Below are 21436 nucleotides of genomic sequence, written 5' to 3'. Positions count from 1 at the left end.
AGGTATGCTGACTGTGGCTCCTTATATGTGCGGCCTTTTTAACTTCTATTCAGAGTCTGTGAAAAAACTTCGCACCTCTCATATAAGTCAGTCATTTAATGGCAATAAAATATTTTTGAACATCTGGATTTGATGTATATAACTTGCTGTTCACACACCATGAATTTTTTGTTAGTCCATTTAAATAACTGTCCAGTTTTAGAAAGTGGTGGTGTAGCTGTGTCAGTCCCAGGATATTAGACACAAGGTGGATAAGTGTAATATCTTTTCTCACCAGCAGAAGTTGGTCCAATAAAGGATATTACCTCACCCACCTTATGTCTCTAGTTTTAGAAACTGATTTTGGCATGATTTGTTCAATCATATACGTGTACCATATCTTTTACTTGTGGCACCACCAAAATACATTTGGTTGAGGGCAGGATTCCCCAGATACAGGAACTGTGAAAGATCGTCATAAGACTGCCTCCTTAGGACTCCCTAATGAGCCCAAGCATGCGTGGCTGGAGCTCACAGTACATCTAGGCAGGGCCATAGCACACAGCACTGCAGAGATGCAGGGCAGCACTATAGCATATAGGGCACCCCCAGGAGGCTGCCATGACTTAGACAGACCCACAGAACTGAATAAAATGTTAGACCTGCTCCAGCCCCCAGAATACTCCATAATCAAGTGGGTGCAAAGCAAGCATAAAACCCTTCCCCAGGGCAGCTTATTCTGTGCTGTACTTCAAAAAGGCGCAACACAGAATCTCATTCTTGTTTTTTATTTTATTTTTTAAAACGAGGGAGAGGAGAATAACTGATCACATAGAAGACTGTTTTGTCTTATGAGAAGAAAGAGATGTACTTTAATTAAACTTTTTAAAAACTTGTTTGCTTGCTAAATTAATCTCTAGCTTCCAGCTGTTGGCATGTATTTTTTTGCCGGGAGAGAGGAAACTGTTCGAGCAACCATGCAATTACCTAATCCTTTGTATCCACTAAGGCATGTGGATCTCTGATAAATAAATCCACGCGCCTTAGTACGGATAATTAATTGAAGCCAAATGTTTAATCTCTACTAATGCAGATTTTATAGAAGAATATTTTAAAGAATGAAAAAGGTTTCCTCCAAACACACCAATAACATATTTTTTGTTTTTTTATCTTCTGTGGTCATCTCTAAGACAGAAGCACAATGCATACCAGTATAGAGATTAAAACAATGAGGAATCCTTGTGGCACCTTAGAGCCCTGGCTGGGATGATTTAACTGGGAATTGGTCCTGCTTTGAGCAGGGGGTTGGACTAGATGACCACCTGGGGTCCCTTCCAACCCTGATATTCTATGATTCTATATTCTATGAACTTGGAGATTATAATCAGTAATGCTCACTTTAGACAGTTGGTTTCATGTCTACACACCTGGCAAAACACAAGCCAGATGCAGAAAAGACTAAAACAACAAGTTACATACTATTAAACAGTTTTTTTTTGTTTTCTAAATAAGGCACTGTCTGTTGTACATTTCATTCCACAACCACTTCTCCCTATCCTTGACAGGTGCAAACACTTAACGTATTGCACTTTATGGCTGAAAACTTGAGTGCTCTTGAAAGTGGTATTGCTGATATGGAGTGACTGCAAATTGACAGAAAAAAAGACAACTTGATCTTTTTACTGGCCTTGAAAAATCCACTCACCCACACTGGGTACAAAGCTTTCCTACTAGAGTGTGTCTGACTTCTGCAACATCCACACTTTCATTTAAAGAAAAGATTATAGCTCCTACAATTGGGGGGAAAAAAAAAAAACACCTTAAAAATGTGAACCAAATTAAGCTGATAATGCCATGCATCTCCCGAAGTCAGAAGACATACTTCCAGTGACACTGCTGCTGCTCAGACCTTTACTAAGCTGCAGCAGAGAGAACAAGGGTCTTTGTCAATGTGTGCTGCTTTTCAGAATCTTGCCAGGCAGTAGTGAAACCACAAAAATTAATCAAATTCACTTGGTGAGGGGGGCTCAGAAACAGAAACTGGGAGCAAGGTTCACTTGGGCCAAATGGGGAAGAACAGCAACTCCTTGCAGCAGCTAAAAGTCTAAGGGAGAGGTAGAATACAATACCCCTCATCACAGGAGGCTAGAAGAGATTGTAGGGTAGCAGTGGCCATTCACCCAACCTTGCAGCAGATAAGAAGTTCTGGGTTGGGAAAAATACAGAAAGGAAAATGAACATGTCTCCAATCAGAGTTCAGGGACAGTGTCCTGGTAAGAATCACAGCATGTCCCCTTTTCCCAGCAGTTGGGCATAGTTAGTGTCTCATCTGGCCACTGCTTCTTTAGGATGTTTCTTCTGTGTTTCATACTGGTGGTTTGGCTAACAGGTGTCTAGTAAAATGTCTTAGCTCTGCGTATGAATAGATGAGGATGAGGGGATGTGTGTGAGAGGACAGGTGGGAGAGACTGATTGGAAAGAAATAAAGTACTTTTGAAATAAGTCATATTTTAAAAGTTATTAATGAGATAGTTGATAACATGTTACAACTAACCACATTACACAACTGTTTTATTCTTTTAAATTGCGAGGGGAGGGAAAAAAGACATAAGAATTTTTACCGTGACTAGTAAGCTTAATCCTCAGGCTAGTAGAGAGTTGGTAAACTGTCTAAGTCCTGTCTTATTTTTATTTAAAAAAAAAATACCCAGACATGTCCAACTTCACAGGAATAGCAAACAAAAACAAAACTCAGATAAAAGAAAATTGAGGAAACTGTTCTGGAACAGAGCACTGAGAAGGTTACTAGAAAAATTAGGAAAAAGGGTAATAAAAAGAATAAAGTGGCCTCCTTTGGGGAGATATATTTTAAAGGTCATGACCAATGTACATGGATTTAGTACAACTTTTTATGCTAATGTTAAGGTGCTAAAAAAGGCTGATTATGAGAAAAGTAAAACGGGATGACTATATTAAAAGACATTTGTTTACATGTTTTACGTTAATATTCACTTATTTGCAAGATTTTACAATTGTTTATTATATACTATTAGTAGATTTTTAAAAAATGTATAAATATCTAATATAGAGATGGGTGAGCTGCCATCATATCATTTAAAACACAAAGAGCCCTGCTGCTAAAGTTCTATGTAACCTTAAGAATTCTACCCGGCTATGTTAACGTAAGACCTACTATCTTTTGCTATCCTTTTAAGTAATAGCTGTGATTTCAGTGTTTATATTGATGCCAGAAGTTAGAATATGTAAGAGAAGATTGTCTAATCATTGTATTTAAGATCAACAGTAAAGCTTAATAAATAAAATAAAATAAAACATTTCACTACGAATAAAGTTAGATGACCTGTGAACTTGTAAGAATCTACTTTTTTCTATTCAATACTAGAAGAGTATCCAATGTCTTTTCAAATTTAACACGATATAAAAACAAGCAGCACTTTTCCCAGTTTATAAAGCTTTCATGGATTGCAATGCAACAAAAATCAAAATCAAAGCAGGTAACTTATTTTGGCTTTCCTTCACTTGCCAAATGCACATTTCATCTACACTTCTAGCAACCAGTGACCAGCACTGATGAAATTGCATGTCATGCTTTGGAAACTATTCAAAATAATCTGGAATCAGCAGTGTCCAGAAAAGTAGCAAAGGAAGTATCATACAGACATCGTTCAGTAAATTTTAATAAACTGAAATTGGTACAAGTGAAGTATTAACTCCTACCAGCCAAAGCAGCATCCTCATCACTTTCTGATCCATATTGCAATGCCATGGTTATTGCAGATAAACGATCCCCTTGGACTGATCTTTTGTTACTTTAAAAGTAAAAAGAAAAGCAGTGTATGTATCAAACTACTGTTTAGTTATGTTCTGTGGATAATTGGTGGAATACGAAGGTCATGTTAGCAGTCCACAGAACCACCACCAGAAGAGCAGACAGGACTAACCCAAGAAAGATGGGAAGTTAGAGGAGGACAATGGCCCATGATATCATCTATTTTATAAAGTGCTCCACCAAGTTAAAAAGTTGGAGAACTACTGCAATGGGGAAGTTAAAGCTTAGTCTGCCCAACTCTGCCCTACTTTTAATATTTACCGTTCATAATGAAAAACCGTTCAAGATGAAGAATCAAAAAGCACCCACCAAGGCATGATTTTCTTGTTACTTTGTGGGAGTGACAAGAGGCCATTGATCGTGTTTAATATACTAGGCCACAGAACTCCTGAGTGATGGACACGGCAGAATACCCCACATAATCGTGACAAGTGATTGAGTCTCCTGGAACAGTATTCCAAATGCATCCCTTTTCCTTTAAGGGTTTTCTCCTCCATTTTGCCTCTTCTTGTTCTTTAGTTTTACATGTTTAAAAATTATTTTAAAATTATTTTAAAATATTTGTGAGTTGAAATACATATCTTTGATACTTCTAACATGACTAGTTTTGTAATGAAATATAAAATGTTGTTCTTTGGAGCTTTTCCAAGGAAATAAATGTTAAATTTTGTTAAATTTGTATCATAGTTGATGTAAGTAAAACACTAAAAATAATAAAGAACAATATAGAGTAAATAATCTATTAAACTATGCTATTTGGGAAGTAGGGATTATTAAATCTGATATTTTAATTATTGTGTACCTAGGTCATTAAGCTTGAGAGTTCACTTAAAAAACACACCTCAAATTTCAGAAAAAAGCTTTGACTGTAACAGTTCCAAATGACCAAAATAAATAAATAAAAAATAAACTAACTGGATGGCATCCACACCAAAACAGACAATTTACTTACCGGTAATATTTGTTAGTAGAATTTCTCTCATCACCAACACTGCCTTTACCCTGTGAGGAAGGACCTGTCAGTTTGGAAGCAGCCAAATTTGATGGAGTCCTTTAAGAAGAAGAAACAATGCAGAGAAAGGGAGAAAAAGAGAAAGTCGCCTTAGACGCAAGAAGAGATGCAACTAGAATGTAGCTCTTTCACAGAGTAATCTTGAAAAGGGCTCAGAGAAGGCACAAAAAATGTTATGTTGCTAAATGTAAAGTGATACACTTAGGGATAAATAATACCCAAGTTAATCATAATGTAAATGATGCTGAATTTGTTTATAAAGGTAAAAGAAAAGGTTCTAGCAATATTGATAGAAACCCTATTTAAATTCTCAGCCCAACATACTGCAGCAATAAAGATGTTTAACAGGATATTACTAAAAATTGAGAGGTTAACAATACAAAGCCAAGCCTATTGTGTTATCACTTAATAAAGCATATTAAATTGTGTTGTGGAAACTGTTGTATATTGGTCATATTGTCTGAAGAAAGACAGATAAGTGCACTGCGAAGGGGCAATTTATGATTATGAACAGAATGAAGGATGTGCATCTGGACAGAGTCACAAAATTGGGATTATTCTTGACATGATGATTAGAGTATTTAAATTAGCAAAGAGTTATTATAAAGTTAAGCTTTTTAAAACTAAGAGGAAAAATAGGCTAGAATAATTTAAGGAGGTTTTTTGCTAAAAACAGTGTAAGGTGAAAGACTCCCAGATGAGGTGGAAGAATTAAGAAGTCATGGATTTAAAAAAAAAAACCTAGATGACCCATCTGGAGTTTAATAAGTTAAAAGGGATCTGAAATAACAGGTCTGTGCTTAACAGCAGCCAATAGCAGTCTTCAGGACAGCAGGAAGGACTTTTTTCTAATTAAACTTTTCTCTCCTTCAAATTGACTATGAGGAGTCTGGGGAACTTTATTTTTGTTTAAGAGTGGGGTTTTTTTGGCCTGCTTGAGGCAAAACACTTTTTAAAAAGAATTTTTTAACAGGTATAGAAATCAAGATGAGAGCTATCAAATTATTCTGGACATGAAGTCAACTTGTGGCCCTACACAACAACATAGAAGTTTCACAGACAAGGTAAAATATTAAAAGAACCTTACAGAATAAGATAACTAAGGGATAGAGAAGGGATTGGCAGTACTAGAGAGAGGAATTCAACTAACAAATACTAATATAATTGTTTGTCAGCCATCTTCACACAAAAAGTGTTACGGTTAAGATACAGTCACAGCCTCAAAATTAAGTACAGTACCCAACCTTGGAAGGTCCTGATTCCCCCTTTACTCCTAATGAAGTCAGTGAGTAACAATTTAGGCCCTGATCCTGAAAATCCTTAAACATAGATGTAGACCTACTGAGATCAGTAGGTCTACATCTATGGAACTACACACGTGCTAGGTTTCTGCGGTGTCAGGGCCTAAATGAGCTACAGTAGACTTTAGAGAGGACACGGCCTGCGCCGCTTCCAGCAGCTCCCATTGGCCTGGAGCAGCGAACCGCGGCCACTGGGAGCTGCGATCGGACGAACCTGCGGATGCGGCAGGTAAACAAACCGGCCCGGCGGGGGCTTTCCCTGCACAAGCAGCAGAACAACTTTGAGAACCACCGTTTTAAAGAAATATTTTAAAACGTTTCTAGAATTATTCCTGCACATGAATTCCTCTGCCAATTTTTGTGATTTTACAAATCACATTTTCTTGTTTTGTAAAATTTTTCCTCCCTGCTGTTGTTGTATGAAAGATTTATGCAAACAGGGGAAACTGACTGATTAAACAGAAGACACAGTAAAAATTGACTATACACTTGAAGTACTGACAAAAGCACCAAGTAAACTGTAAAAAGTGTATAGTTCTCTAATCTCTTTAATTTATACTAATCTTAGGTGATATTTGTAACAGAAGGTAAAACATTTAAGACAAATATTTAAGTTAACTGAATGCCTTTAATGTAAGGATGTTTGTGGAGTTCTCTATCCTATTTCAAAAACAGCTTCAGAAGAGGAGAGATTTATTTCGGAAAAGGATATATACTCCAAGTAGGTCCTTTGCAAAATATCTAAAGAACTTCCCTTTCTGCCAAGGAAGTTGTTAACTCTTGTGCTCATTTGGAAGATGTCACTTAGCTTTTCTGATAGAGAATATAATTCACCCTGGTAAGTATTTAATACCAGTTTTGAGAACTGCCAATGATATCAAGTGAAACTTATGAGAGATCTGGATCTGTCTAGATATAGTCTGAGATAAGAAATGTGCATAAAATATCCAGATTGATATTTTGAAGAGTAAGGATTTGGGTGGGAGGAAAAAGCTTTTTCCAATTAATGTGATTTCAGGAAGGAAATAACAGGGCCTGAAAAAAAAAAAAATCTCAACACCTATTTGTTCAAGACCAACCCCTATAGCCCAAATGACAAAAACCTGCACTACCCCCTCTCCCACAAGCCATATCCATTTAATTTACATTTCCAAAACTTCACTCCATCCCCAACAAGTCAATTCTGTCCCTACCCACACACAATTTTGCTCCCTATTACAATTAAAATAGATTTTCACATACAAGAGTGTTACTAAATCCTGGGCTTTTCTTCAAATGATTGCTAGACACCTGAATTAATGAATTTTGGGCTGTTTCTCTGCTCCCTCCCAATAAATATTTTGGGCTCGGGCTGTTTCTCTGCTCCCTCCCAATAAATATTTTGGGCTCATGCAAAAAATGAATCCTTGGTCCCCCTAATTCTTTGCAGGCCTCCAGGATACATCAGAGGCCCTTGGCCATCCAGCAACTCTTATGAAGAAGGGCACGCTCACCTAGATCCTCAAAATGTATTTGACCTCAGTGGGAGTCAGATGCCTAAATATCTTTGAGGATCTGAGCCTGTGCTCCTTGTTCCAGCTTTTCTGTTTCTACCTGTTAAACACATAGAATAGAAGCTGGCTCAAACTTAACTTTAGGGGCTCCTACAGGCTCTCTATATTTCAGTGCCAAATATATCTTAACAGTAGGAATATATCACTTATACAGTATATTTCAGCAGTTACCTTCAAAAATCTATTTCAATGGTCTATAAGATTTAAAGCAACAACAAGCAAGTTAATTTTATCTATCATTTCCTGTTTTTGTTTTTTTGGGGGCAAAATTAAGAAACTAAATATCAGTAAATACATGTAAACCAGACCTCAAACAGCACTTTTTTGTGTGTTTGTTTTTTACTTGCAGTACCTGATTCGAAGACTTGACTTGGCCAGTTCATTATGTTCAATTTCAGCCTTTTTCATATTAAATATTTTTTTAATAGCATTTGCATCCTGTTAATTGAAATAAGAATACTCCATTTTAGAAAAATGAGACTGAGTCAAGGATTTACTCTAATTCTATAGATATAAATATGCAGATTTAAAATAGTGTTTAAAGAACAAAAGTTAGGGTTACATATTTTCTTGATAGAGAGTGAATTTGACCAGTGTCAGAAGTCTATAGCAAAATCTAACTTGAAAAGAGACTTTCAATGGTTAAATAAAAGGGAATAAAATGGTGGCTAGTGTCTATGGCACTTCTTTGCAACATCCTTAAAAGAAAATCTCCACGACTTACGCACGCACAACAACAATACATTAGAATGAGTGGGTTTGTCTGTCTTCTCTGCACTGGAAGATGATTGGTGTCATAGCTAGCCTGCCTTAGCATTCTATCCATCTCTACTCTTATACCAATAGATTTTACCCTTAGAATAGAACATATATGTAGTGCCCTTCATCTCAAAAGTTAAAAGATATGCAGGAATCACTTCACCACTGAAATTCATTCACTTTCAGGTACAGGAAGGAGGTAGGTAGAAAATATGCACACAACATGTTGGTCAATTGAGAGAGAAAAGGAAGTGATGAGGAAGAGATGAAAAGTGAGTTTTGGCCATATGATGCATGCATACTCTTACAAAAAATGGAATAGGATCTTTAATATCCATGCAAAGGAGCAGGACCTCCATCTTTCAGGCTTTATGCTGCAGACCTCCCTACACTAAATTGCGCAGTCTGTGATAATGAACAGTCAAATGCCATGATTTGAATTTGTAATGCCAGGAATTCTAGGCATTTCTAACCTAATAGCCAGTGAGCCATCCTCTATTCCTATAAGACACCAGGCTGATTCATGTCCCATTTGAAGTAAAATTGGAAGAAAGAAATGTATAGTTGGCAAACAGAACAGAACAGTCAACAAGGAAAGAATATGAGTTTCAAACTTCTAATAGGGAACTACTAACAATAAAAGGAATAGAAATTAGTTGACAATATCCTTTTTAATATTTTGAGATAAATTAGAAATGCTTTAGAACCTTATAACACAAAATACCATTTTAATAACTTAAAAATATGTAATACAATAAATAAAGATTGAAACCCTGACTTAATTGTCAAAAAAAAAATCTGAAAATAACCTTGAATACTTGAGATCCAGGCTCATTATAGGTTTTGGCATTCTTTGCTAAAAGATCTATATCCTTGGCCATTGCATGAATGCTTTTATAACTTCCATTCTGCAGAACAAAAAACAGAACAGTTTACTCTTTAGATAAAAACTGATCCTTTTTATCCTGTCACATGAAGAAAAAAAATGCAAAACACTGGAAAGTAAAAGGTAAGTTCACATTGAAAAAAGACATTTCTTTATGCGGCATATAAACAAACAAAGAATTCATTGGCAAAAAAGGAAAGAAAATCATAGAGGCAATACAAATATAAAAGTTATTTTTTCTGTGACAGGTCCCACAAACTAAATGAACAATGCACTGACTCCAAAATGATTTTAAGCAAACTTTAAAACACATCATTTGGATTACCATTTTAACTCATCTCTATCCTCCACTTCAAGTTCAGAATGCATTAGCAGTCAGTATTTCACAAAATTCTGGAATTAGAGACTAATACTTCATTTTAAAAATTAGATATGAATGATTTCAGGTTGTAGAAATCACCAATTTCTAGCTCTAGGAGTTCAAGATAACAGCTAGCTAAAACCAAATAAGAATAGGAAAGGGTGAGTGGGACAAAGCAAGATGGTAATGAGAATGACACTAATCTAAACTTCAATATCTCAATTTGCCCTGGCCAGAAATGACTACTTTATACTAGTACATGGCCAAGAAATCACAGTACCTGGCATTTCATTCAGATCAACAATTATGGTTTAAGACACTGAACCTTAAACTCTGACTACCTTTGGCACACTAGTCCAGGACTGACTATAGCCAGTCCTGAACCTCAGAGCAGCATAGTTTTCAGTTTCTTAATTTACTGGTAAAAATTACACTTACTACTGATCTACATAAAATTTTGCTTCTAAACTTTAAAAACCTTATTTTTCCAAAATTACAACATACAGCTCATTAACATGATCATACTGTACCTGTATCCTCTGGGCAATAGTCTTAAGATCTATGGGCTCTTTAATTATTGCATAATAGTCAGGATATTGCTAGAAAACAAAAATGATATATCTATGGTTGTACACTGGCACATATAATTCACAAGGGAAACACTTAATAAAAATCAGTATTAAATAAACACTTATATTTGATGGCCTATTACCAAAGGCAGCTAAGAAGACAGATTACCACCACAAAACAGCTGAAAGATTATGTACAAATTCAGCATTGCAACTTGATTAAGGTTTATTCTCTTAACCAAAATGGTTTAATTTCTCCATATCATTAAGATATACATTGCTCACATAACTAATATCGATTAACAACATCTGAAAGGGTTTATTTATATAGATTCACCAAACAAGTTAATGAATTCATTCAGAGACTAGATCCCTTACACTAAGATGAAATTTAAACTAAGTGGAGTTACACTGACTCTGAATTGAGCTGTAAATGACTGAAAAACAAAATTTAGATTAGTAAAAAGATTATTTTAGGGTTGATCCATAAACCCCATTCTACCAGCAGAAAGCTGCTAAAACAAAAAGCAGCCCTTACAGCCAATTAAGAAAAATGAAATACTTCATCATTCCACCAAAGTGATATGAAAAAAACTATTTCCTCAGAAAGAAGCAATGATTTTATAACATGACCTTTATCTGATAATGCATAACAACATTTTGATATTGATAGCTATTAGACATTATACACACACCTAATAGTTTGCTCTCAGTGTTAAAATGTTATAGTACATTATCTGATTAAACTGATAATGGCTTCTTCAGTAAACAGGCATAAGGGGGCGATTTCCACCACAAAGCAAAATGTTATGACTTGGTAGTGTTTAAAGTATTTTTATTTATTTTTGTTCACTTGACCGTTAGTCTCACAGTCAGCCCACAGTATTAGTTATACCATTTTCCAGATACCAAACATAGAACACAAGTGACTTCATTTCACTACTCACCACTTTAGAGGGAAGCTTCTGAAACAGCTCACTTATAAGACGTCCTGATGGGTTGGTGGCTATGGCTACAGCTTCAAGCAGCTGTTCAAGAATCTCTTTCAAGTAGCTTGGAGAAGACTGGTACAGGAAATGAAGTTACAAAAAGCTTTGATGAGAAAGATTTCAATTTTATAAAAGCTTCTAATGGTCCCTGTAAAATATTTCAGTGTAAATGTATAAACGTTCTTTTTCAAGGAAAAGAAGATGAAAACAGCAGCTATAAAGATGTGTGCAACTTTTCAAGACACAGTATTATGATTATGCATTTAGTAAGACACGTGAATAAGTCTGAATATCACATACACATTTCGTGCACAGATCTGTTTTTCAGAGTTAAATAAAAATATGCATTGTAATGTCATGCACTACTAACGGAGACTTGCAGGTGTAGCTCTAGCCTAAGTCCCTGGGTTAAGGCAGTAAAAAGAACAACAAGTCTGAGAATAACACCATGGTGTTCACCATACAGGTGTCTCATCTGAAAGTGTTCTCAGGGGGACCCAGGTTTACTTGCACGAGGCCTCAGATCATGCAAGTTACAGAGGTCATATTTATTATAAACTGATTAAAATGGAACCACATATACAATAGTTATATCACTGATCATCTTGTAACTATTTATTTCTTAAGAGTTCACTAATATATGCACAAACATATGCAAAGGTATAAATACTTACTTATTGAGTACTGAAACCATTACTGTTTTCTATGTATGTGTAAGAACCCTTAAACAGTATATCAGAACATAATCTAGTGACGCATGTCCCATCACCTGTTTTGGCTCAGCTTAATAACCACACATCGACCGATGTCCCTCCATAAACTGAGGTTAACCTTATTCTGAAAGTCCAGTTTTCACACACCTCTTAATTTCACCAGCAAACTATAAATGCAATGCTTCCTACTTACTACTTCAGATATTGCCCCTTGATTGTCATGCCCTTCATCCTCTTCCTCCTCCTCCTCAGTATCACCTTTCTGAACAAACTCATTCTTTGTGCGCATATACAAATCCCACAGTTTGCAGGCTGCTTTATATTCAGGAGAATCTGGCTGTGAGAATGAACCAAACAGCACGACGTTATTGCTAGTCAGTTATTTTAAAAGTGTTCTTAAAATTCTGAGCATTCTGAAGTGAAATATATTAAATAATAGAAAACAGCAATTACTGGCTGTGTAATTCTTCAACACAGTGATGTCAGGAATGGTAATGAATTAAAATAGATAGCCTCCACCACACTTAAGGACATTAGGTAATTTACCCTAGATTTGCAGTGAAGTTTGGATTTCTTTTATCCCCTCTCTGCCACAAGATATTGATTCTTTCAATGCAAGAAATACAGGAAAACATTCTATTTTTTAAGATTCTGAAACACACTTTTTACTTTTTAATTAAATTTTAGAAAAGAGGCTAACAAAATGATTTAAAGATAACTTTAATAAAACCCATTAACATCTAAAGTGTACCATTCATATCAGGGGCAGCAGAACCAGCGGGATGAGGGGAGCTAGTGCTGATCTATGTCCCTGGTCTCCTCCACATGTCTCACACAGCTCTCTAACCCTGAGCTTCGGCTTGAACTGTCTCTGACTGAGCCCTGCCCCAGACACAAGCAACTTCTGACTGAGTCTAGGCCAAGGAGCATGTAGGAACCAGGGTGATTAGGCCGGGGCCAGGAGAAGCTACCCCCAGAAAGAGAGAGACCCCAATTTCCCTATTCTGCCCTGTTACTCGCTCTCTCTGCTCCTGCATTCAAAGTGAGCTTTGATCACCTCTGATTTAGTGCATAACTACTGCTTTTTTAAACAGGGTATAATACTGCAGAGATTCCATATGAGTGTCCTGCACACCACCGATGCTTAGCAAACCACTTGTTTGCCACTTAGCTCTCCTGCTTGTTTCCAGCTGAGAGAAGGAATTGATGGAAGCAAGAGATGAAATCATCCCACTAATTTTGCTCTTTTCTTTCAAAAAACAAAAAATATTATAAATTTGCTTTTCTGTATTTAACTTGATCATTCAGAATGACCAATTCATTGAATGGGAAGTGTACTGGTAAAATACTTTAAATCTGTTCGTCCTTTACTTGCCTGCTCAGTACTGAGTTCAGGATTCTACTTGTGCTCTTTAATGTTTTTCCCCAAAGGAAAACACACATTACATGAGACACCTAAAAAGTCATACTTTCCTAATATTTTTTCATGGAAGAAATTGTTGTAGTTGGGCAAGAATGCTACAGGGTTATGAAAGAGAGAGGAGGAGGCATATTAGGTAATCTCTGTATTAAGATCTGGTCCACACTACAGGAAAGTTTTGGAACCACTGTAGTACTGGAACAGATGTATATTATCATAGTGGTCTCTTACATATGAAACTGGCTGTATCTTCTAAAAGCACCCAGACCTGCTATTGTCAGAATATATGAATTTAGGCCTTTAAATGAAGCTTCCTCACCTTATAGTAAGCCTTTGCATTGTTAAATAGTAGCTGAAAGTCAGCAGTCAGTAGGTTCACATCATCATACTCCTCCATTTTTAGTTTCTGTTGGATTTTCATTAAATCAATAGGCTGAGAAACCACTTCATAGTAGTCTGGCTGATTTCTGTTGTAACAATAAGTAAAGGCATCAGAGTTTGAGCACTGAAAGCGAACCCTACAGTATTTAACTCTGCACAAATTTAAGAGTAATGCAGAAACGTTTCTAGTATGTTTTTGCTACAACTTAAATAGCTCAAATTTACAAACAACCTTAATATAAATGAATTAGCACATATTTTAAAATTTATCTTAAATCTATAAAAAAATTACAGACAGAAATAGTTCTCTCTCTTCACCTATTCAATTCCCAAGAGTCAGTTCTGGGTTGTTCCCTAGGATATATGTTATTATTTTACTCCTCCACCTTTGGAGACAATTTTACAGTCAAACAGATCTCAACGTCAGGAAGGCTTTATATTCAAAGTTTCATATAAAATCAAACGTTTACTTTTCTGCCTGAACACAGGCACCTGTGTCACAGTTCAAAGGGGCATGCTATCAAACATAAAGATCAAAAGACTAATGCAAGCTTGTTGCATATTTAATGCACGAGTTTTGCAACTTTTACACAGATGAACTATTTCTCAAAATCCATTTGTTCCAGGACTAGCTCTCATACCTAAGATTGTTACCAATCAAGGCCACATCCTCACCTTCGTTTTGGTGCCCTAATGAAAAGCTCACATAAGAGCCTGCCCTGTTCATCTTTGTAATCTCTGATTGTGTTGTACAGTTCATGGCACACAGCAATCTAAAAGGCAAGAACAATCCAGTAAGACAATGGAAATGCTAAGGAGGCAACAAATTGAGGGTATGTCTGCACTTGAAATGCTACAGTGTAGAAACTACCAATGCCAACAGGAGCAGTTCTCCTGTCAACGTAGGTAATCCACTTCCCCAAGAAACAGCAGTTAGGCCAATGGAAGAATTCTGTCTGCACAAGGGCTTAGGTTGGCATAGCTACGTCTCTCAGGGGTGTGGATTTATGCCCAAGCCTTGGTTAGGGTAGGAAGGTGGGGGGAGGGGAGTGTCACGCCATAAGTCGCTCTACAGTAGGGATATTAAACACCCAGCCCGTTTGATGTATTAATATAGTACTATGGCATACCCAGATTTGTGTGTTTTTTCTTTTTTAAAGGGAGTTTTCTAGCCCTCATGGTTGCAAAGAAAACTTCCCAAATGTAAACCAACACAGTGTTGACTACAGACTCAAGAAGACACCAGAAACAATAAATAAGGAAATGTGGACTCCAATGTCTCACAGTTAATCTCTCTTAGGCTAACTAATGTCTAAGGATGGCACTTCAAATGTCAGCATTTACTATTTCTTTGTTGATCATTTTAGCAGATGGAAGGAGGATGGGGAGGAAGTGAAAGCCATAAGGTATAGAAATCCGGAACTGCTACAAGGAAGCAAATACAATGGGAAGATAAGACAAGAAATACAAAGACAGTGAAGAAAAAAAAGAAAAGCAGCTGAAGGAGAATGAGTAAGGAAGAGAAAAAGGACATCAACTGGGATGGTCCTAAAGATGAACATATTTTCATGGGTCAGGGATGAATAAGGTGCTGAACAAATAATAGAACTTTAGGTACTACGTAGAAAGACAATATTCTGTCTTTTGCTCTTTGTGCAAATCTTGTATTGACATCAGTGGGAGAACTACTGAGGACTGAAGGAGATACGTAGTCCTAAATTTATTCCCCAGCCCACACACCATAATTAAAAGTGTAACTCAGACATCTCCACAGAATGAGTTTGATATCCATGTTCTACAGCCAGTGTAGAATCAGTGCTGCTGGGCTCAGGAGGAAGTCGTAACTTGCCCACGTCATTCAAAATTAGTGCTTAGGCCAGGCAAGTGCACAATATACCAAAGGAAACAGAAGCTGTTCCTCGGGGCTCCCTAGAAACGTAGAACGCCGTCCCATGGGGGAAAGCCTGGAAGAAGACTTTGCAACTCCAGAAAACATCCATAGAACACTAAGTTATACCCTTATCTTAAATATTCTCACTAAGTATAATTTTTTCTTTTGCAAATGTTTGCTTATAGCGATTTCAAAAGGTATTCCACATTTGGATTTATGCAATAACACAGAAGGGGTTACAATGGTACTTACAGGATCTACAGTTGGGAGATTTGAAAGTCTCCTCCTTTTCCTGCTTGGGCCTGGTATATTTGTTGAATGGTGACCATCATCAAAATCTCCTCCACTGATGCTGCTGGAAGGAGAAGTAGCCCTTCGTCTCTTGGAACCCATGGAATCCAACTTCTTCTATAATAAAGAAAGATGTTCTTAAACTTATGGCTTTGCATCCAATCTCTCTGATGAGAGTGAGCATTAAACTTGCAGTTCTTTAGGATGTATGTATTCAAGATGGTTCACTGAGATTTAGTTATGTATTATTACCTCACGAAATCATATAGCTAAAACACTGCTTATGTCGTTGATAGTTTACCTGATAATCCAATCTATCGTTGAGTTTTATACTGCCATGCATCACCATACCATCAGAGTGACTTGGACTCTTATAGGGTGATGAAAATGTATGTATCTAACAACACTTACCATTATCCTTTCTTAAATCACCCATCAATGCTTGTGACTTGTCACTCCATACATGATAATAAAACAAGAACTTTTGTCATGGCAGATGAGCTAGTTCAAACAAGAAATAATTTGGTGATTCTGATTGACAAATACTCCACCCCACACCCAAAAGCAAAAAACAAACAACCCTGTTGATGTAATTAAGAGTCTGCACTGACAAGTAAAAACCACAACTACTGCTTAATATCTAGTCATGGGATCACACCAAAAGGGGTTTGGGCTGTAACCTGGTTACATTTTGCTATGTTCTCAAGCCCTCCCATTCTCTCTCCAATGCTAAAATCAGTGTGGATTGGATGACTCAAGTAACTGGCAATGTAAGATTTCAGAGTAACAGCCGTGTTAGTCTGTATTTGCAAAAAGAAAAGGAGTACTTGTGGCACCTTAGAGACTAACCAATTTATTTGAGCATAAGCTTTCGTGAACTACAGCTCACTTCATCGGATGCATACTGTGGAAAATACAGAAGATGTTTTTATACACACAGACCATGAAAAAATGGGTGTTTATCACTACAAAAGGTTTTCTCAACGGGGGGGGGAATGAGGGGGGAACACGACACCTGGATTTGTGCTGGAAATGGCCCACCTTGATTATCATACACATTGTAAGGAGAGTGATCACTTTAGATAAGCTATTACCAACAGGAGAGTGGGTTTGGGGTGCGGGGGGGTGAAGAAAACCTGGATTTGTGCTGGTAATGGCCCACCTTGATTATCATACACATTGTAAGGAGAGTGATCACTTTAGATAAGCTATTACCAGAAGAAGAGTGGGGTGGGGGGAGAGAAAACCTTTTGTAGTGATAAACACCCATTTTTTCATGGTCTGTATGTATAAACATCTTCTGTATTTTCCACAGTATGCATCCGATAAAGTGAGCTGTAGCTCACGAAAGCTTATGCTCAAATAAATTGGTTAGTCTCTAAGGTGCCACAAGTACTCCTTTTCTTTTTGGCAATGTAAGAGTGTCTGTCTCCTCTTGGCCATGGGTTTCAATTTACTAATGTAAATAGTGACTGAAATTAATAACCATCCAACAACTACTGAGTGGTTTATGAAACAAGCTGGTGGACCTAGCGCAATTTCTAGTGGCAAGGGATCAGTACCACAAAGATTCCTCTCTACTGGCGCTATTGTTGGGAGTCTCAAAGACTAAAGACTGAATGCGTATAGAGACTCCCCAGATCTCCTCCCATTTTCTAATAGAATCAAGGCATTTTTTCTTGTATGTGTTGTTTTTAAATGGCGCAGCAACCTGGCATAACTACATTAGGGTATCCCTTTCGTATTCTAGGAACAGAATTAATTACCTGCAAACACTTAAATAAGTTGAATGAATACGAGGGGGGATTCATTATGGCCAGGATAAAAAAAAAAAAAAGGTCAAGGTAGGGGAGAAGGGAGAATGGTGCATATATATTATCAATAATGTACCAGATTTACCAGAGTACAACCAGCACCTCGAAAAGCCAGTCTCCTCATAGTGTCTGTTGGCCAAGTTAAGATACTGGGAGAAGGTAAGGCTTTAAAAGTGTCAATTCAGCAATGGTGTTAGTACAGTCTAAACTGAAAGAGAAGAAAAAGGAGAGAAAAATAGAGGGGAAGGGTAAAAAGGAGAGAGTGGATCGACAGAGTTCAAGAAAAATAGTGAGGAGAGAGAGGAAAGGTAGGGGAGGAGAGGAACATATAGATTAGTATTTTTTGGATTTGTTCTTAACAAAAACAAACTTCCACATAGAGTATTTTTTCCGCACAAAAAATAAGACATTTTTCTGGATTTTTTTAAACAAACTGTTTGCTTTTTCCTAAAGGCCCTGCTGACACATCACAGATTTTACTGCCAATCTGAATGTAAAAGAAGAGAGAACAACTGCAACACTGTAAACTGGTAGGAGTGGAGAAGCAGCACAGTGAATGTATAAATAAAAAAAAGTTTTAAGTTTCCAAAAAAGTAATAAGAGTCTTCAGCAATGGCCCACATCATCAAGAAACATCTTCAGAGGAGTTTTACGGCTCTCTTTACTGAACAGTAGCCTTCCTTACTAAACATTTAGCCCCTGTTCATAAAACTTCAGCCACATACCCTATTACATAATAAAGTTTACCAGTATAAGATTGTGCAACAAATACATCAGTTTGCTTGTTGAAAAACACTTCTATCAAAACCAAGCTTGAATATCAACCAGGATATAAAATATAAACCTGTATTTTGTTAACAGAATAGCTATACCTTATCAATGCCAGTTTCTCTTTTAAGACTGATTTTCTAACAAATCCCATCCACATATACAGAACTGTATAAAAAAACAGAAAATAAAATTAGTCTTACCTATCTAGTATGCACTATTTTAGTGTTTGGAACCAGAACCAAAAGACATGGAAGACAACTTGTTAACCAAATGACAAATTTTTCCTATGTATTTTTACACCGCACATGCTCTTACAGAAGAAGTTTAAGAGCATATTAAGCATTAACTTTTAATACATACTTCATTTAAGTACCTCGGAGCTTTATCTCCCTGTGCAACTTAGGTTATGTAAACCCTATATCAAGGTTTGGACGCCATCATATACCCAAATTCAGTAAGAATCACCCATCAGATGTTTGACAGCTAGAAAACAATACCGAATAGCTGCCATAAAACTGATAACATTTCAGAGCCTGAACTGCATTAAAGATTCTCTAGATCGCTATGTTTTTGCACAATAATCAAGTTATTGATTGCAAAAGAATACCTTATAATTTAGTGGAGAAAGTGTCGAAAATATTGCTCTCTTCTTAATGGAACTGATGTCTCATGGTGCCTCCTGGGGTACCAACAATCTCCCTACCTACAAACACTTTCACTCCTTGTGTGAAGTAGAGAAGGCCTTGAGAGCTATTCAGACATTCCCACAGGACCTGAAAACAGTGTCTCTGCAGCACTCACATGAAAAATTGCTTTAAATCTTGAACATTTTTCATAACCTTTACAGCCACTCTTAAAAAGTCAGATATCTTATAATACCCTCTTCTACAGCTACTCACTGAGAGATCTCTCTTGTGACTCCTAAAACATGACAGGTCACTCATTGCCACATCTCCTGATGATATGTCAATAAACATTTTTCTGTTGTAATCTATTAAGGACCCATCAATATATAATGTTTAATCTCCTTGAAAGAGTCAAGCTTTTACACATATTCAAGGCAATTTACTTAAAACAAGCCAATTCGGTTTTAACAAGCATTTACCTTTCTGCGTCCCTTTAAATATAACCAACCAGGAAAGATACACAGGTGTCAAGAAAAACTAATTGTTTGCACTGTGGGTATCCTCCACATGTCTGTAGAAATATTTCTCAGATAATGCCAAATGTCACAAAATGACAGAGGGAATATATCATACAATCTTTCTATATGATTACTGATAAATAAATCCTGAAACTGGCCTGAAACATATGAGGAAAAGTGGATGGAGGGAATGATGAACTCTAAAAGGATAAAGTTACCAAAGTTAAATGCACATGTTTATTTCTTCATTAGTCTTTGAAGGGGTAATGGACAAGGGACAGATAATGTGACTGCTTATTTGATCAACTACTGGGTGTAATACAGGTCTGCTTCTACTTTAAATATTACTAAATGGTATATATACATTTTCTAGCAAATTTTGTGAGGCTCCTTTGGTAAGAAAGGAGGTTTTGGGGAGGACTGGGTCTATTTATGACCCTATAAATATAAATAAAATATTTGTATATAGCTACATACACATCTTCAAGTATTGTACAATCATTAACTATGCACCCAGTACTTCACAGGTAGAAAAACTGAGGGAAAGAGTATATATTACATCATTCTCTTTCTATATTTTGATTTGTAAAAATGTCATGCACATGGATTTGTCTATCATTCCTACCTACCCTGAGGTATGCTCCACCCTCTTAGTTGGAAGTTCTCTGGGACAGAAAGTCTTCTGTCTTTTCTTAGGAAAGGCTGAAATAATTCGGCATATTTAGTCTAGAGAAGAGATGGGTGGGGTGGTGAGGGACATGATCACAGTCTTCAAATATGTGAACGGTTGTTATAAAGAGAACTGTGATCAATTGTTCTCCATGTCCACCGAGGACAGGACAAGAAGTAATCAGCTTAGTTTGCAGCAAGGTTGATTTAAGTTAGATATTAGGAAAACCTTTCTAGTTATAAAGTTAGTCAAGCACTGGAAAAGGTTACCAAGGGAGGCTGTGGAATCACCATCTCTGGAGGTTTTTAAGAACAGGTTGGACAGCATATAGTATAGGTTTATTTGGTCCTGCCTCAGCTTCTGGGGGCTGGACTTGATGACCTCTTGAAGGCCCTTCCACCCTTACATTTCTATGATACTTTCGGTACAAACGGCCATGATCCTCAACTGGAGAACCTAGGTGTTATGAATAAAATAAGAGCAATGTGTTGGAGGTCAGAGTTAGGGCGTGGATGTCAGGACTCCTTGTGTCTTTTCCCAGCTCCGACAGCGACTCAACCAGTTGACTGCTTTGACAAGCCGCTTCCCCGCTCCATGCCTCAGTTTCCCCTAGGTGTAAAAGAGGGCTAACACCGCCAGCCTCACCGAAGGAGGATCAGTGCCCCTGGAGGCGAGGGGAAGCGGAGCTGGTGCCTCGACCGGGACAGGTGGCAGGGATGAGGATGGGAACAGGGGATCAGCAGCTCCCACGCCGCCGGAAGGGTCCGGGGCGGGCCCCGAGCAGGGCACCCCCACGCCGGGGGCGCTGTCTCCCCACCAGGAGCGCAGCGGCCACACAAAGAGAAGCGGCGGCCTCCTGGCTCCCGCAGCCCGGCTGCCCGCTCCGAGCCGCCAGGCCTGCAGCCAGCGCTTACCCAGCCGGCCCCGCTCCGCCTCCGACAGCCGCGGCCGCGCTTGCCCCCCGCCGCCCGCACCGCCGCCGCCACCGCTGCTGCTGTTCCGGCCGCTCCTCCTCACTGCCGAGTCTGCCGCTGCTGCAAAGCCCGCCCAGCCGCCAAGCGAGCCCGCCAGCGCGACACAGC

General features: G+C 37.7%; 1 protein-coding gene across 8 annotated transcripts in view; it reads right to left on the bottom strand.

The window, feature by feature from the left end:
- Positions 1-21367, bottom strand: part of PBRM1 (polybromo 1) — a 91285-nt gene extending 69918 nt beyond the window's left edge. For 3 of the 8 annotated variants that reach the window (XM_077822174.1, XM_077822178.1, XM_077822181.1), the window contains exons 1-12: positions 21269-21360; positions 18642-18705; positions 15917-16072; positions 14449-14546; positions 13712-13859; positions 12166-12309; positions 11218-11334; positions 10232-10300; positions 9264-9362; positions 8048-8133; positions 4782-4880; positions 3718-3809 (exon numbers count right to left, since the gene is read on the bottom strand). In XM_077822174.1, the coding sequence (XP_077678300.1) occupies positions 3718-3809; positions 4782-4880; positions 8048-8133; positions 9264-9362; positions 10232-10300; positions 11218-11334; positions 12166-12309; positions 13712-13859; positions 14449-14546; positions 15917-16057 (1093 nt within the window). In that variant the 5' untranslated portion in view covers positions 16058-16072; positions 18642-18705; positions 21269-21360. Of the gene's footprint in view, positions 1-3717; positions 3810-4781; positions 4881-8047; positions 8134-9263; positions 9363-10231; positions 10301-11217; positions 11335-12165; positions 12310-13711; positions 13860-14448; positions 14547-15916; positions 16073-18641; positions 18706-21268 lie in introns of all 8 variants that reach the window. The other 5 variants (XM_077822177.1, XM_077822179.1, XM_077822175.1 and 2 more) reach the window with 4 other exon arrangements.
- Positions 21368-21436: the final 69 nt, after the last annotated feature.

Source organism: Eretmochelys imbricata, chromosome 7 (assembly GCF_965152235.1).
Source record: "Eretmochelys imbricata isolate rEreImb1 chromosome 7, rEreImb1.hap1, whole genome shotgun sequence".
Classification (NCBI taxonomy): domain Eukaryota; kingdom Metazoa; phylum Chordata; order Testudines; family Cheloniidae; genus Eretmochelys; species Eretmochelys imbricata.
This window is presented reverse-complemented; position numbering and strand designations above follow the sequence as displayed.